The following is a 17,481-nucleotide window of genomic DNA, read 5'->3' on the forward strand; positions in this document are numbered from 1 at the left end:
CTTCTGAGGATTGGTCATGCTCTGATGGTTCAACTTACCAGGAGAAGTGTGTGACTTCAAACAAAGCATAAAGATGGGTGAACTCCAGCACCACCTGATCCGTGATATCATCCCAATTCTGAGCATTTATGTCCCCATGTAACAGATGGACTCTGGAACGGTCCAAGGTTAGACCTGAGGATAGATGGGAAGATGCTCTTATCTGCCAGCCTTGAGGATGAACCCTTTCCAGCTCATAACTGCATCAGTGTGGGTGAGGTTCTGTTTCTAGTATATTATTAATAGGGTATGTGATATTCAGGAAGGGCTGGGGTTGTTTGACTATATGTAAACACCAAGATTACTCTGCGGGTCAAAGCTATACGGCACCTACTTGCGCAATGATGCTCTTTAAGGGCTTATGTCAATTTCCTCTCAAGATCACATGATTACTCAAACAGGCATTGTATTCTACAACTCAAATGCGCATTTCATCGTACTGATGTCTTGTTCATTAAATTGTGTTGTGAGATTCATATGACAACATGTTTCTATCACAACATTTTTCTATTTGCTGCCCAGGTTCCAGGAGCAAACTGACCTGTGACCCCTGATGGCAGCGGGAGCTGAATTTTAACAGGCCGGAGGAAGTCTGCAGGGGAATTCTGGGAGAGGAAGAGGAGGGGGCTGGAGACCGTTTCATGGTCTTCTGTGATCTCTTGGAGCTCTTCTGTGGACACTGGCAACACCTGAATAGAAAGAAGTTGGAGCACAAGGCACTTTCAGGTCTCTCCATCCCACAGCAGCCAGTAACTCCTTGCAAAATTGGTCTTCCACACAGCCATATAATCCAGAATATCAAGGCAGAAAATCCCACAACATCTGCTTTGAACTGGGTTATCTGAGTCCACACTGCCATAAATTCCAGTTCAAAGCAGATAATGTGGATTTAATTCAGCTGTGTGGAAGGGGCCTAAGTGGCAAATGTCCTGACAAAAAGGAAACTGACATAATGTGAGGCACTGCAATAAAATAATAATCAGGGAAGGTCTTTAGATTCCAGCCAGTGGTCTGAATATTTTGGTCCCTACAGGGAATAATTTATGGATTCAGAAACCGGATCCAGGTTGCGGGCCTTATAATTTTCTGTCATGGTTCAATCATTTAAACACTGACCAATCCTAGCAATTTAGTGGTCAAAATGGCTTCACCATCCTGGTTTTTTCCAAATGTGCTGGACTCCTGGAAATGCAGGAACTTTCAATCTAACACATCTGAAGCAAATAGAATGGCACTATCAATCCAAAAGACTATCATTACCTTCTTCAATGGCCAAAAAAGCCAACATCACATGGCTCTAGTAAATTAAATTATGGACCAGTGTTTTTGTTTTGTTTTGTTTTTTATCTAACTATTTAGATTGAATTATCTAATTACATTTCTGGATTGCTTTACTCTCATCTTGCAAACTTTCAGTTAGAGTCCACTTTAGTAATCATTACTCCACCGAATATAGTTCCTGGGATTTGTAGTTTGGTGAAGGTCGTAGAATTCCCTAAACTACAGCACTAGAGCTCCTCAGCACAAAATTCTATGTCTCCCTCCCAAATACAAATGTTGGAATTCTGCAGGTTGGAGCCATGATCGTTGAATTGATAGCAAATGACTATAACAATGTAGCATAGGTACTTTTTAATCTTCTAAGAAGCACCATGTGATACTGAAGAAGACCAGACCCACCAATTACTCTTTATCTCACGCTCTTAAAGCAGAGTGAAGTGCTGGAAGACGTGGAGCAGCTTGAATTTAGATTTACAAGCTTGTAAGGTGAGGACTTTGAGTCATGACTCTTCAGATCAAACAGCAGCTCAGGACTATTTTTTTCAGGACATTTTCTTTTGCCTTTACAACTTCCAAGCACACATGACCCAAACAGTGACCTGAACAGACTTATCCTGCATCTCTAGCCTTCCAGCCTAAGAACGTGACTTTGTTGCCTTATTTAGTTCCTGAGATGCTGGTTTAATTTTCATTATGGCTCTCATACCTGGAGTTTCACCGTCCTCGTCTCCTCTGTCGCGCCAGAAGGGAAGGTCACTTTGATGTTGGGGTCCACTGTTGAGAAAAGTAGTGCCCCCTCCTGAGGGACTCTGCATTCGTTCTCCACAAGGCGAGAGACAACCACAAACCAGGAGAAGTGGGGAACACTGCAGCAGGCCAAATGCATCTGTTAGAAGATGTAGGAAAGTGAAAAGATTCTTTCTAAGTTATGACAACAACTTAAGTGTACAGAGGAAACATTTTTTTTCCTGGCACCATCAAAGAGAGTAATTCTTAAAAAGCCAATACTGAGTTACAGGAACAAGGCTCCAGCAAACCCATACCTTCTAGATTGGTTGGATGGATAAAGCCAGCATCCACCTCTGGTCTGTCTCCCTTTAGTCCTCCTTCTTCTCTAAGCTCTTTTCTACATCAACCAAGCACAGCCAACATTATGCTTCCAGGCTTACCTTCTCTTTGTGCTTCACTCTGGTTCCCAGTTCACTCCACTTCCCTCCACTGAAGGTTCGAATGATAATCTCATGATCATTCAGGCTCTGAGGGGAAGCATAAGGCATCTGGATCTGCACTTCCTAGAATGTGAAAAAGAGCAGATATGTTCCACAAGTTAACCAGCAAGAAGAAAACTCTACTGTCCTGTACAAGAGAAGGACCTCAGAGCTCCTCTGCTGTCATGGGAAGTCTTGGAGAATAAGTTAATGGTGTTGGCAGTGCTTATTTTGCATTATGCATGCTAGAGGCATCAAAAAGGCCATGAGGAAAAGGTTAAGACACTTACATGGCAGATGATACCATCAAGACTAAGTGGATGATAACTAGAAGAGACATGGAGTCTCACAGAGATGGGAACTCTTGGCTTTCCATGAGTTTTGGATTTCAATGACCAAAAGCTCATCAGCCCAGGCAAGGGTAAGGTAATATGGAAGTTACAGTAAAACACTAGAGGTTAGAGATAAATGAAGGAGGACAAGACATACACTTACAGATTTTACACTATCCTGTGACGCAACATGGACAATACAGCAATGGTCATGGAAGGTATAAGTGGAAACTCTCCTTGTAGCCAGAAGCAATCATAGTAAAGGGCCATGGCTGGCTTTTATGAGATCAGGGGATGAATTGGGGACTAGGGTGGGAAAGCTTTTAAACATTACATTTTATTTTGCTCATTTCATAATTTAGTTTGTTATTTACCTCAATTTACAGGAATACTATACATTTAAATCAGTGGTTCCCAACCTGTAGGCCGCGAGACCTAAAACAAGGTCCGTGGCTCTAGACTTTTCTGTGGGAAACTAAAGCCGATGTGGTCTATCCAATGTAATTTTCTAAATCAGCACCCTAAATAACCAAACCAAATCTAAAGTTGACCAAAAACTCATTCATAACCCTTTTGGTACTAATGTTGGAGAGCGGTCCCTGGTCAAGTGTTCCCTGGTCAAAAAAAGGCTGGGAACCACTGAATAATATGAATAATAAATGAATAATATGTAGTGGCCTGTTGTAATTTTTGTACCTACTTATTATTTTCTAATATTTTCCCTAATTTTCTGTGCAAAATGACATCCCTTTCTTTTTGAAAGCCTTTGTGGCTGAAGAGTGAGGTATAATAGATAAATAAATAAATAAATAAATATTTTTCCCCCCCGCTGTTACGCTTGATGTATATGAAAAGACATAGGCATTCTTCACAGGCTCATGAACACTCTTCTCATGACACCGCAGTACTCTGCTTATGCTCACAAACACCTATGCCTGATCTTTCAGTATTCCGCACATGCTCATAGATGCTCTCCCCTTTCCAACTCCAACATTATAAATAGAGCTGAAGTTTTGATGAAGTGTTTATCCAACCTCAGCCATAAATACTTATTTGCAGAGCAACCCAGCCAGTATTATGTTTCCCACAAAGACAATATGTGACATAGCCCCCTATGCTAATCTATCAGTGATTGTCTTCCCATCCACGTTGCAAGGCATTTTTTGAATCAGTTCCAGTTTGAATCCCTTTCTAATTGCATGAGCTCCTACCTTCTTGAAGCCAATCTCATGAGGCTGCAGTTCTAGGACTTTGCTCAGCAAGACATCATGGTGGTTGAGCATTACCCACTGAGGATCAGGAAAGCATTTTTGGAAGTGGATAGTGACCGAGGTAGTGGTGGCACCTGGGGGGAATGAAAGTTGGATGCCACAAGCCAAGGAAACTCTGCAGCCATCAGGAGTCACTATAAAACTTAGGAGACACAAAGAGAAGCACTGCTTTTGTAATACAACAATCCTATTTTCTCCAAAGTTCTCAGAGTTGGAAGACTAAATAATAATAAAGAGTCAATGTTATAGAACCAGTGACTCAGTTTTCTGACTCAGTTTTCCAAAGAACTTCTAACTGTACTGAGACACAAAAGAGACATGCACAAGAACTGGAAAAAGGGAGAAATCACCAAAGAAGAATTCAAACAAATAGCCAACAGCTGTAGGGAAAAGGTCCGCAAGGCTAAAGCACAAAACGAGCTCAGGCTTGCCAGGGACATTAAAAACAATAAAAAGGGATTCTTTTCTTATGTCAGTAGAAAAAGGAAAAACAAGGAGGCAATAGGGCCTCTTCGAGGAGAAGATGGGGCAATGCTGATAGGGGATAGGGAAAAGGCAGAACTACTAAATACCTTCTTTGCCTCGGTCTTCTCACAAAAAGAAAGTCATCTTCAACCTCAGCAAGACGGAGTGGATGAGGGATTTGAGGACATCCAACTCCAAATTGGGAAACAAGTCGTACAGGAATACCTGGACGCCCTAAATGAGTTCAAGTCCCCAGGGCCAGATCAACTACACCCAAGAGTATTGAAGCAACTAGCAGAAGTCATTTCGGAACCATTGGCAACCATCTTTGAGAGTTCTTGGAGAACGGGAGAAGTTCCAGCAGATTGGAGGAGGGCCAATGTGGTCCCAATCTTCAAGAAGGGAAAAAAGGATGACCCAAACAACTACCGTCCGGTCAGCCTCACGTTGATACCGGGCAAGATTCTGGAAAAGATTGTTAAGGAAGTGGTCTGCAAACACTTAGAAACAAATGTGGTCATTGCTAATAGTCAACATGGATTTATCAAAAACAAGTCATGCCAGACTAATTTGATCTCTTTTTTCGATAGAGTTACAAGCTGGGTAGATGCGGGAAATGCCGTGGATGTAGCGTACCTGGATTTCAGTAAGGCCTTCGACAAGGTCCCCCATGACCTTCTGGCAAGGAAACTAGTCCAATGTGGGCTAGGCAAAACTACGGTGAGGTGGATCTGTAATTGGTTAAATGGACGAACCCAGAGGGTGCTCACCAATGCTTCCTCTTCATCTTGGAAAGAAGTGACAAGTGGAGTGCCGCAGGGTTCCGTCCTGGGCCCGGTCCTGTTCAACATCTTTATTAATGACTTAGATGAAGGGTTAGAAGGCAGGATCATCAAGTTTGCAGACGACACCAAATTGGGAGGGATAGCCAATACTCCAGAGGACAGGAGCAGGATTCAAAACGATCTTGACAGATTAGAGAGATGGGCCAAAACTAACAAAATGAAGTTCAACAGTGACAAATGCAAGATACTCCACTTTGGCAGGAAAAACGAAATGCAAAGATACAGAATGGGGGATGCCTGGCTCGAGAGCAGTACGTGTGAAAAAGATATTGGAGTCCTCGTGGACAACAAGTTAAACATGAGCCAACAATGTGATGTGGCGGCAAAAAAAGCCAATGGGATTTTGGCCTGCATCAATAGGAGCATAGTGTCTAGATCTAGGGAAGTAATGCTACCCCTCTATTCTGTTTTGGTTAGACCACATCTGGAATATTGTGTCCAGTTCTGGGCACCACAATTCAAGAGAGATATTGACAAGCTGGAATGTGTCCAGAGGAGAGCGACTAAAATGATAAAAGGTCTGGAGAACAAGCCCTATGAGGAGCGGCTCAACGAGCTGGGCATGTTTAGCCTGAAGAAGAGAAGGCTGGGAGGGGATATGATAGCCATGTATAAATATGTGAGAGGAAGCCACAGGGAGGAGGGAGCAAGCTTGCTTTCTGCTTCCCTGGAGACTAGGACGCGGAACAATGGCTTCAAACTACAAGAGAGGAGATTCCATCTGAACATGAGGAAGAACTTCCTGACTGTGAGAGCCGTTCAGCAGTGGAACTCTCTGCCCCGGAGTGTGGTGGAGGCTCCTTCTTTGGAAGCTTTTAAACAGAGGCTGGATGGCCATCTCTCAGGGGTGATTTGAATGCAATATTCCTGCTTCTTGGCAGGGGGTTGGACTGGATGGCCCATGAGGTCTCTTCCAACTCTTTGATTCTATGATTCTCCAAAGGTATTGATTCAAAAGCTTAACACAATTCTAGCTTCTCTAGTATCTCAAGTTATCCTAGCTTTGGTAACTGCCTATTTGGACTCACAGCTAAGGAACAGACATTGCCACCTTTCTTTCTTCTCTTGCAGGCTCCAGGTTTGAAGGCCAGTCACAGCACAATGGCATCTCCTGCCCTTCTCCACCTTTCCTGGTACAGCATGGACAGGGAGCAGTCAAGTGTGGAAATATTGATTTTTTGATTACAGCACTCCCGTGGCCACACTGGCTGAAGTTTCTGTGGACTGCAGTCAGTGACAATTGATAATATTAATCTCAGTGTGGCTGTGACTCTGTTCTGGGTTTTAGTCTAAATTTCAAAGGAGTGTTGAATCCTGTGCTTAAAATAGATTAAGCGCTTTGAATAGTTCCTTTAATGTCCAGATACAAACCAGATGTCCTACTGCCTTGAAAGCCGCCAATCACCACAGATTATAACCTGCAAATGTAACATTGCCAGGTGCTGGTGGCAGTCTTCCAAGGCCCACAACAGAAATGGCACTGCTTCAAGTGTGGCAGGGATTGCAGCCTTCTAACTGCTACAAGTGAGAACTGGCAAGCCAGGGCATCAATGCTCTGAGCAATTTTGGTGGCTTTCCCTGCACTCAAAAACCCAGAGTTCTTTGACAGGGGAGCCACAGTGCAAGTATGTATGCTGGGACCTACCATGTAGCTAAGACCTCCTGGTGGTACAGACTGACTAACTCACATGAGCATTGCCCTTGAAATCACAGCAGTGTGGCTTCTCTGTACTATCAAGGGGATGACTGCCCCAGCATAATAAATTAGGCCACCCCCTGATTAATGCTTCCTTAAAGAAGAACTCCAGGTATAATGGGGATTTTATACAAAAAGCAAGGCAGTAGGGCACTGGCATGCTCGGCAAAACAAAAGAGGGTGTTGGCTAAAAGAGCGATGTGAAATACCTGCTCTCACCAGTTTCAATAAACAATCTTCTTGGTTCTTCCAAAGTTGAATTCTCTGCAACAATTGAGAAAATAGAGGCTGGAAGTTCATGTCAGCATACCCAAAAAAAATCCATTCCAGTTTCTGTATAGTTAGTTTTGCAGGGCAGGCTGGATTCACAATAATTTTTCATATATGTTGGAAATTAGGTATGTTGTAAACTGCCTTGAGTCCTTCCAGGGGTGAGAAAGACGGTATATAAATATAGCAAATAAATAAATTATCAACCAAGTCCCCTACAATCTGAACTCCCATCAATACTTTACAATAATTGATGTAAGAACATGAATCTAAATAATAATAGCATTAACAATAACAACAGCCACAGTACCACCAGGTCTAGGATTGCTAGTGACTTTTAGTTTAATAATGATTGTTTTAAAAAGCAAAGGTAAAGGTTTCCCCTTGACATTAAGTCTAGTCGAGTCCAACTCTGGGGGGTGGTGCTCATCTCAGTTTCTAAGCTGAAGAGCTGGCATTGTCCATAGACACCTCCAAGGTCATGTGGCTGACATGACTGCATGGAGCGCTGTTACCTTCCCACTGGAGCAGTATCTATTGATCTACTCACATTGACATGTTTTTGAACTGTTAGGTTGGCAGAAGCTGGGCCTAACAGCGGGAACTCACCCAGTCCCCTGGATTCGAACAGGTGACCTTTCAGTCAGCAAGTTCAGCAGCTCAGCAGTTTAACCCGTTTCACCACCAAGGGCTCCAATAATGATAGTGAATGCACAAAATAAATGGATCCATGTCATTTAAAGACACCTAACACAACTAGAGCTTCAGAAAATTACAAGAAGTCTTTAAACAGGTTACATTCCAAGAGTATGTTTTGAATCTAAAGCTTGTATCCTTAGCATATTTCTCTTATCCTCACCTATAGTGCTTTGCTTTAAGATGACTCTGAAGGCAGTGAAATCTAACTAAGCCCCTTTCATATCCCCTTCCTTAATCTGAGATAAAGATTTCATACAGGGCCTTTGTAGGAGCAGCCTTCTAATTGTGGAATACCATCCCTAGAGAATCCTGCTTGGCACCTACTTTTCAATCAACACTGGGAGGAGACCGTCTTATTTTTCGAGCCCTTTTATTTAGTTCAGATGTTTTAAAAAGTGCAATCTCTGCAATCTCTGCATTATACTGTGATTTTAACATAGCCAAAATTATATTTGATTAAATTACTGAAATATTGTAATATGTAGACCTTGCTCTGAAATTGTTTTATTAGCCATTTTAATTTTTATTGATCTTCTGTAACAGTGATTTTTGCAATAACTCCTTTATTCTATAAATGCTTAAGAAAAGAGAGAGCTGAATTTTTTACTTTTTTTTTACTATATCAGTGAGGGTTCCTGAGTCAAGATGATTTCTCCCCAGGCTAATTTGCAAATTCTGAGAGATGTAATTCGAAACAATAACTTTTCTAAGCTGTGAAAAAGGCTGTATCATTAGTTTGCATGCACCATTAGTCCTCTCTATCCATGGATTTTGCTTCCATGGATTCAATCACTTATAGCTTGAAAATATACTTTTAAAATCTGATTTTTTTTTTTTTGTTGTGTCAGGAGCATCCTGTTGTGAGAGAATTGGCCATCTGCAAGGACATTGCCCAGGGGACGCCCGGATGTTTTGTGGGAGGCTTCTCTCATGTCCCCGCATGAGGAGCTGGAGCTGATAGAGGGAGCTCATCCGCCTCTTCCCCGGATTCGAACCTGTGACCTGTTGGTCTTCAGTCCTGCCGGCACAGGGCTTTAACCCACTGTGCCACCGGGGGCTCCATCTGAAATACAAATCTTGATTTTTTTGCCATTTTATATAAGGGACCCATTTTACTATGCCACTGAGCATCCATGGGAGGTCCTGGGCTCAAACCCAGTGTATAGCAAGCCCTGCTGTGTGTATAGGGCAAAACATAGCCTCATCCTCTGCAAACCAAACATCAGATCACTCAATGGCTTCCGACTCTCATTAAAGGTGGTAAACAGCTGTTCAACAGACAAGAGCAAGCAGAAGGGAAGCAATTACCTGGTTGCAGAGGCACCTCAGGTTCTCCTAGAGGGTTACCTCGCAGATGCACAAAGGGCAAGCTCTGGATCTCTGGAGGGATGGTGCGTAGCCTGTTATTCTGCAGATCAAGCCTGGACAAGTTGGGGAGGTGGGCCAGGGATGCAGGGACTGTCACCAAGAGATTGCTGTGAAGATGCAGCTGCTGCAGAAACTGCAAATTGGCTGCAAGTCAGAACAGGATTTTTTTAAAAGCGTGAGAGAGAGTAAGAGATCAATTTATTCTTGAGAAGAGGATATGTACCCCTGTGTAAATAGGTTCAACTTTTATCCAAATCCCTTTAAAAACAGAGGATTTTGCTTTTAGTAGTCTCTAGATATTAGTGATACACAAAAGCAGAAGTACATTCTTTAAACTGCATTTGCCTACTGTGTGTATTTTAATTTTAATTTTACTGTTAACAACCCTGAGTGCCATTGTTTGACAGAAAGGTGCAAAACATTTAATAGATGAATACCATACACACATTTTAAGGCAAGCATATAGCCAAAGGAATGCAACAATAAACAATCTAATTTACCAAGGGAGGGGGATGGGGAAATCAGACTTACATCTTCCTTTGTATTTAGGATCATAGATGATTGTAACCAATTTTGCATGTGTGTGTGTCAGGAGCAACTTGAGAAACTGCAAGTCGCTTCTGGTGTGAGAGAATTGGCTGTCTGCAAGGACGTTACCCAGCGGATGCCTGGATGTTTTGATGTTTACATCCTTGTGGGAGGCTTCTCTCAGGTCCCTGCACGGGGAGCTGGAGCTGACAGAGGGAGTTCAACCCACTCCCCCACGGTTTGAACCTCCAAGCTGTCAGTCTTCAGCCCTGCCGGAACAAAGGTTTAACCCATTGCGCTACCAGGGGCTCCTATTGTAACAAATGATCTTTTTTTAAAAATAAATTTTCCTGTAGTTTTTTTGAATTTTATATTTCACTGATAAAAAATGTGTTGTGACCTAAATGAACCCTAAAATGCTTTTAATGCAAGGGGCAATTTTTAAAATTGGTTTTAAAATAATAATAATAGTAGTAGTAGTAGTAGTAATAATAATAATAAAACAAAGTTATTTCTACCCCGCCACCATCTCCCAAAAGGGACTCGATGCGGCTTACAAAGCACTCATAATGTAACGATCCATATCTTGCAATAAATACAGATACATCAATATCAAAGGAAAACTTAATTCACATCATCAATATATAAAACAATACTACAGTAAAATCAATCAACCCTAAAATACAAGTTGAAAACATCTGTTGTTGATCAAGCTGTAGGAATTCAACAATAAGAAACAAAGCTCATGTTATGTAAGTAAATCTATCTGAATTCAGCAGGACTTATTTCCTAAAGAAAATGCAGAGAATTACAGCTGTATAGCTCAATCTTAAGCATGGTGTTCAAGGATGCAGAATTTTTAAAATTAGGAGTCATAGCAGTAGACAAACAAAAAGAAAAAATATATACACAATGTTTTAAAAATAGCATACTATAAACATATCCCATAAGCCTAGCAGTAAGTCTCCAATAATAATAATAATAACAACAACAACAACTTTATTTATATCCCGCCCAATCTCCCAGAGGGCACTCAGGGCAATTTACAACAGATATCGGCAAACATTCAAAGCCGTGAGAAGCTGAACAAAGACAAAAATTATGCTGGAGACATGATGGAGCATACATAAACAATGCAAACTCAAAAAGACTAAGGGGACAAAGTCAGTAGCCGTACTGACTATTCTAATGATTAATGAGAAATGTCTATTAAAATAATAGAATGAGATTTGATCAACTGAATAGTCATTCTCCCCAATTCACTACAGAGATGGACACTGATCAAGATGCTATAGCAAGGATTGCAGATTTGTTTTATAATGTGTCCATATCAACCACAGCTCAAGAACAAGGGAGGGATTTACCTCACTTTTCTTAGTCATTAACATCTTACCAAGGGAGGTAGGGATTCCAGTCAACAGATTTCCTGAGAGATCCAGCTCCATACAATGCCGAAGATTCCCAATCTCTTCTGGAAGGGATTCCAGTGCATTTTCTGAAAGGTCCAAAGTCTGCAGTGCTACCAGCTTTCCAATGCCCTGAGGTAGATCTCTGAGCTGGTTCTTCATTGCCGAGAAGAAAGTCAGCTCACTGAGTTGGCCAAAGTCCCCCGGCAGCTCTTGCAAGCTGTTGTGGCAGATCAAGAGACTTCTGAGGCTGAGTAACTTGGTGACACAGGGGGGCAACACAGTGAAGCTGTTGAAGCTGAGATCAAGGTGGGCAAGCTGGGCTAACTCTCCAAGCTCATGGGGCAAGGAGGAGAGCAATCCTCTCTGGCAAGCCCCAGCTTCATCCCTGGTGTGTCCACCTGTTAAAGAGAGGAAATGTAGGAGGGAAGGGATTACTCAGTATGAGGTAATTCATTTCAAATGTATTTCCTAAAAAAAACATGGAAGACTAACCAATATTTAGCTTCATGATACGTTAGTTTTGGAGGACAGCTCTCCAAATCCCCCAGTTATTAACTTTTCCCAGCTCTGAAACGTCATGCATGATTGGAATTAAAAGAATCTGATACTAATGTGGTTAGTATATTTCCAAAACCATCTTTTGCTTTCAGGTTTAATCATATTTCAGGAGGACTAAAGCAATAGTTAATATTTGGCATTCATGAGTGGGAACCCTGGGATGAACAGGCCCATGGTGAGAGATAGCTGGTGAGAGATGATGGGAACTGCAACCCAATAACATCTGATAAGCCTTTGCCTGTTTTGTATGGAAGCCAAATGAGGTAGGACAGAACTTCAGAGTAATTAGATGTGAACAAACTAAGGGCCCTTCCACACAGCCATATAACCCAAAATATCAAGGCAGAAAATCCCACAATATCTGCTTTGAAGTGGGTTATCTGAATCCACACTGCTGTATATTCCAGTTCAAATCAGATAATGTGGTGTTTTCTTCAGCTGTGTGGAAGGAGCCCCAGATGCAGGCGAAACATCAGGAACAGGGCCAAACAGCTCAGAAACCATACAATACTCCAGCGAGAGAAGCTTGTCTGAGAGGCTGAAGAGAACCAAAACAGATATAATTTTTTTAAAAATCATATTCAATGCAAAAAGGTTTATCAGCATACACATTCATACTTTTTAATAATGTATTGGGTTGGGTGTGTGTACACCACTGGACATTTTACAAAAGCATCAGGCATACTTAATAAAATACCTATTTTAAAAATGGCATCGCAATCCTAAATTTATTTTATTTTGAACAGAGGGACAAGCTAGCCTCTAAGAAACTCAAAGGAATATTGAAACATAAGTAAGGGAAAATAAGTTCCCCTACCAACACCTAAGAATACACATGAAGGCAAAAATATACCCATGAATTGCTACACACACAATTTTAAGTTACAGTATTAATTCCATCCTAATATTATAATTAGTCAGCAGTTATCTGTGACCTGTTAGCGGATTATTCAAAAAAATATAACGATAAACGTCCTCACATTTGAAGTTGCAGCCCAGAAAATCCAAGCTAAATTTGTTAAGTCCACAGCGGAGGCTAAAAATGAAAATGGAAATCGTTTGGGACAATGCAAATCAGATTTTGTTATTGTTACCCTGCCTATAGGGATTGTCACTGCTACTGTAATTTGAAAGAGCTTGTTCAGAGAATAAGTTTTAATATTTATATTGGAACGTGTATACTGTATTTTTAAAAGATGTATATTATTTGATGTTATGGCCTATGGGTAGTACAATAAACAAGTCATTCATTAAATATTATCATTATGTGCTGATGATGGAAAGGCTGTGCCTACCTGGCATCTTGCGCATGTCCACAGATAGTGACCCACCTGCATGGGTCTCCAAGGATGTCACACCCTGAAGTGGTGCATGCCGCTATACAGCCAAGACATCAGGGAGCAACCTCCCATCAACTGCAGTTCAATCAAAACTTTATTCCAAAGGGGATTCAGGGTAAAAACAAAGCCCTTTCAGTGAAAAATAATGGAACCTGCAAGCCTAAACAACAGCAAGTGCTGTTGAAAACCATAAGTTTACATCTGAGTAAACAGGCGATTCTGCCAAGAAAAGAATGCCAAAGACCTCATTCCTGCAGATTTCTCCATTGCATATTTACTCAAAAGGAAACCCCATGAGTTCAGTTCCTCTGTGAACATGCATATGTTTGAAACCTGGGGCTACAATTTTCTAATCCTTTCCTGGAAGCAAGTCCCACTGAACAGAGCAAAGTCTATTTGGACCAAAAATTATTGCCATGCAGTTACCTTTGAGTACAAGAGATTTCAGGCCCTTCAGGGCAGGAATGATGCTAAGGGTGGAAGCAATACAGTCCTCGTTGCAGCTCAGTCTCAGGAATTCCACCTGCTCCACTTCTTCCCTTCGCGTCTCAAACAGCCGAAGGAAGAAAAGGCAGCCCTCTGCATAGACGTCCAAGTTGAGCCGGTTGCCAGCCAAGCAAGAGCTGGCAGGCCTCTCAGCGCCCCAAGCCCCCTCCCCCAGGGGGTCCCCAAGCTCCTTCCGCCCTGCCATCTTCTGGTGTTACATTGCCCTCGGCTGTTCATGTTCCGACTTGCCAATCAAACAAGAGCTGGTGGTACCACAAATAATTAGGAGCGGAAATGTCGGAGAGAAGCTGCCTCTGGAAAGAAAGTGAGGAAGAAGAAAAACATTTTAAAAGCACACAGATTTGAAGAAATGATCAGGACCAAAAAAGGAACAGAAATTTTACTTGAAGCAGTTAAGGTATCAGATATAAATATTGCCAGAATCCAGTAAGACATCCTTTAGCTGGAAATGTATTTAAGATAAAGGTTTCCCCTTGACATTAAGTCCAGTCGTGTCCAACTCTGGGGGGCGGTGCTCATTTCCATTTCCAAATCAAAGAGCTGGCGTTGTCCGTAGACACCTTCAAGGTCATGTGGCTGGCATGACTGCATGGAGCACTGTTACCTTCCCACAGAAGTGGTAGCTATTGATCTACTCACATTTGCATATTTTCCAACTGCTAGATTGCCAGAAGCTGGGGCTGACAGCAGGAGCTCACCCTGTTCCCCAGATTTGAACTGCCAACCTTTCAGTCAGCAAGTTCAGCAGCTCAGTGGTTTAACCCACTGTGCCACCGGGGGCTCCTATTTAGTACGGATAATATGGCAAAGGGTCAAAGTGGGAACAAGAAATCTAAAGATTAAATGCATTCTGGGTGGATTAGTTACACGAGCCAACACATATTTTGATGCCTCAAACATTAGCCCTATTTCTGGGTATATCTGCCCTGCTGATTCCAAAAATGATACCAATTTTCCCCTATCAGCTGTAGTTTTTGAGATACAGAACATATGCCATATACCAGTCTTCATTTGCTCACCCACAGAAAACCTGCCTCATCACACATGGATGCACTTTAAATCCTGTTCCTGCCTCCTGCAGAATTTGGGGTTTGTAGTGAGGCTGTTAAATCCTCCTAAAGCACAAACACTAGAATTCTGCGGGAGGCAGAAACTGGATTTAAAGTGGATTCATTCTCTACTGTGATGATGTGAATACCACACCTAAGGAAGTAGAGCTGCTCCAATACAATTTTCTTAGGCCCTTTCCACACATCTGAATAAAATCCCACATTATCTGAACTGGAATATATGGCAGTGTAGACTCAGATAATCCAGTTCAAAGCAGATATTGTGGGATTTTCTGCCTTGATATTCTGACTTATATGGCTCTATGTATTTGGGGGTGGGGATGGGCTGGGCTGTTTCAAGCACCAAATCCCCATTCCACCCATTAATGCCAGCCACAGGGCCCTTCCCCACAGCCATGCAACCCAGAATGTCAAGGCAGAAAATCCCACAATATCTGCTTTGCATTGGGTTATCTGAATCCACACTGCTGTATATTCCAGTTCAAAGCAGATAATGTGGGGTTTCCTTCAGCTGTATGGAAGAGGCCTCTGATGCAGGTCAAACGTCAGGAGAAAGTCCTGCTGGAACAGGGCCAAACAGCCCAGAAACCATACAACACCCCAGTGAGGGAAGCTTGTCTTCTGCTGCTTGCACTGCTTGGTTCCGATTACAAAAAAGGTGATGATTAAATCCGTGGATGAATTTGCTAATACAGTAGTAATAGCAGTTGTTCAACAGTGGGTTAGATTACCTGGAGAGAAGTTAGAAGAGGTCCCTTTGGGAGGACCCTTCCACACAGCCTTGTAACCCAGAATATCAAGGCAGAAAATCCCCCAGTTTCTGCTTTGAACTGGGACATCTGAGTCCACACTGCCATATATCCCAGTTCAAAGCAGAAAATGTGGGGTTTCAGATGTATGGAAGGGGTCTTAGAATGTGTTCAGCACAGTTTGGATGTCTTTGGGTTGCTGTGCTTGCAAGGGGTTGGACCAGACCAACCATGGGTTACTTTCTAACTTATTATTGAAGGCTTTCATGGCCGGAATCATTGGGTTGTTGTAGGTTTTGGGGACTGTATGGCCTGCATCTATGGCAGGCATCCTCAGGGGTTGTGCGGTCACAACCTCTAAGGCCCGTCGCAAACTAGGTTCCTGCTGGAGAAACCCTTGCTAGCAAGTCCTTGATGTCATGAGCCTGCGCCTCTCTCCCCGCCCCTTTCTCCACCCCTTTCTCTTTGCGAGCGTGGTTTTTCCTTTGCTAGGGCAGCATTGCCCGCATTTTCTCTCAGTTGAATTCTGCCAACTGAGAGAAAATGCGGGCAATGCTGCCCTAGCAAAGGAAAAACCACGCTCGCATGGAGAAAGGGGCAGAGAAAGGGGCGGGGCGAGAGGCGGAGTCTCGTGACGTCAGGGACATGCTAGCAAGGTTTTCTCTCGCAGGAACAGAGTTTGCGACGGCTCTAAGGACCTCACAACCTCTGAGGATGCCTGCCATAGATGCAGGCGAAACGTCAGGAGGGAATGCTTCTAGAACGTGGCCATACACCCCGAAAAAACCTACAGCAACCCAGTACTTTCCAACTGTTGGACTCAAGTTGTAGTGTGAAGGAATGAGAGATGCCAAACTCAGGCTAAACCAGGCATAGGCAAACCTGGGCCCTCCGGGTGCTTTGGACTTCAACTCCCACCATTCCTAACATCCTACTGGAGGGCCGAAGTTGGCCCGTGCCCGCTTGTGGACGCGCGCGCCTGCACGCTCCTTTCCAGGCGTGGAGAGAGGGGAGCCTTACCGCGGCCGGGAGGAGGACATTCTCACCCGTCTCTTTCTTCCTGGGAGTTTGAGAGAGGTCACGGTTTCCAACGAGGACCCGCTCCCACACCCCCGGCCGCCTTGGCACCTTCCCGCTGCAAGAACTCCAAACTTTTCCCCTTAAAGAGGCCGCTCCCTCCCGCTTCCCCGGTCAGTCACTCCACGCGCTTCCTTGCAGCTCCCCCACGGGAGGCGGAGGGTTACTCCGAAAAGGAAGCGAAGCGGCCGGTTTGGGGCAGCGGGGAGGGGCCGGGAGAGGCGCGCCTTCCCAGCCAGAGCTCCCGCCTCTCCTTTCTGTCGCTGTGCGGTGCTTTCAAGTCATTTCTAACACTATGTAAAATGCTGCCTTTTCATAGACCCCAAGGGCCATCTCCCCAACCCGGCCCCCATTCTGCCATTCAGGAACACACAATCTAAGCACCCCCGACAGATGGCCATTCAGCCTCTGCTTCAAAACCTCCAAAAAAGGAGAACCCACCACTCTCCAAAGCGGCACAGTCCCATGTCAAACAGCGAATACCATCTGGAAAATATTCCTAATGTTGGATGTTGTGATTATTACTTACCAATAACACAGACAATCTCCGTGTCATGGTTTTTAAGCCTTTTCCTGTGGTTATTTGAGGTGCTGATTTAGAAAACTGCATTGGGTAGACCACATCAGCTTTAGTTCTGCTGTATTTAGAAAACTAGAGTTCTTAAGCCACCAGATACTACATTATCTGACTCTATCAATCCCCACCAATGTTGGTTAACTGATAGACCATTGCATGCATAAAAGGTGCAAACTTAATAGCAATTTGCAT

The 17,481-nt window shown here is 43.2% G+C and overlaps 1 protein-coding gene across 2 annotated transcripts in view; it reads right to left on the minus strand.

Moving 5' to 3' along the window:
- PIDD1 (p53-induced death domain protein 1) overlaps positions 1 to 16,887 on the minus strand; it is a 28,772-nt gene extending 11,885 nt beyond the window's left edge. Inside the window, exons 1-10 of one of the 2 annotated variants that reach the window (XM_060769251.2) lie at positions 16,656 to 16,887; positions 13,736 to 14,109; positions 11,396 to 11,809; positions 9,415 to 9,618; positions 7,347 to 7,401; positions 4,072 to 4,273; positions 2,490 to 2,612; positions 2,027 to 2,206; positions 581 to 728; positions 39 to 174 (exon numbers count right to left, since the gene is read on the minus strand). In XM_060769251.2, the coding sequence (XP_060625234.2) occupies positions 39 to 174; positions 581 to 728; positions 2,027 to 2,206; positions 2,490 to 2,612; positions 4,072 to 4,273; positions 7,347 to 7,401; positions 9,415 to 9,618; positions 11,396 to 11,809; positions 13,736 to 14,000 (1,727 nt within the window). In that variant the 5' untranslated portion in view covers positions 14,001 to 14,109; positions 16,656 to 16,887. The remainder of the gene's footprint in view (positions 1 to 38; positions 175 to 580; positions 729 to 2,026; positions 2,207 to 2,489; positions 2,613 to 4,071; positions 4,274 to 7,346; positions 7,402 to 9,414; positions 9,619 to 11,395; positions 11,810 to 13,735; positions 14,110 to 16,655) is intronic. The other variant, XM_060769260.2, reaches the window with a different exon arrangement.
- Positions 16,888 to 17,481: the final 594 nt, after the last annotated feature.

This window comes from Anolis sagrei, chromosome 1 (genome assembly GCF_037176765.1).
Source record: "Anolis sagrei isolate rAnoSag1 chromosome 1, rAnoSag1.mat, whole genome shotgun sequence".
Lineage (NCBI taxonomy): Eukaryota > Metazoa > Chordata > Lepidosauria > Squamata > Dactyloidae > Anolis > Anolis sagrei.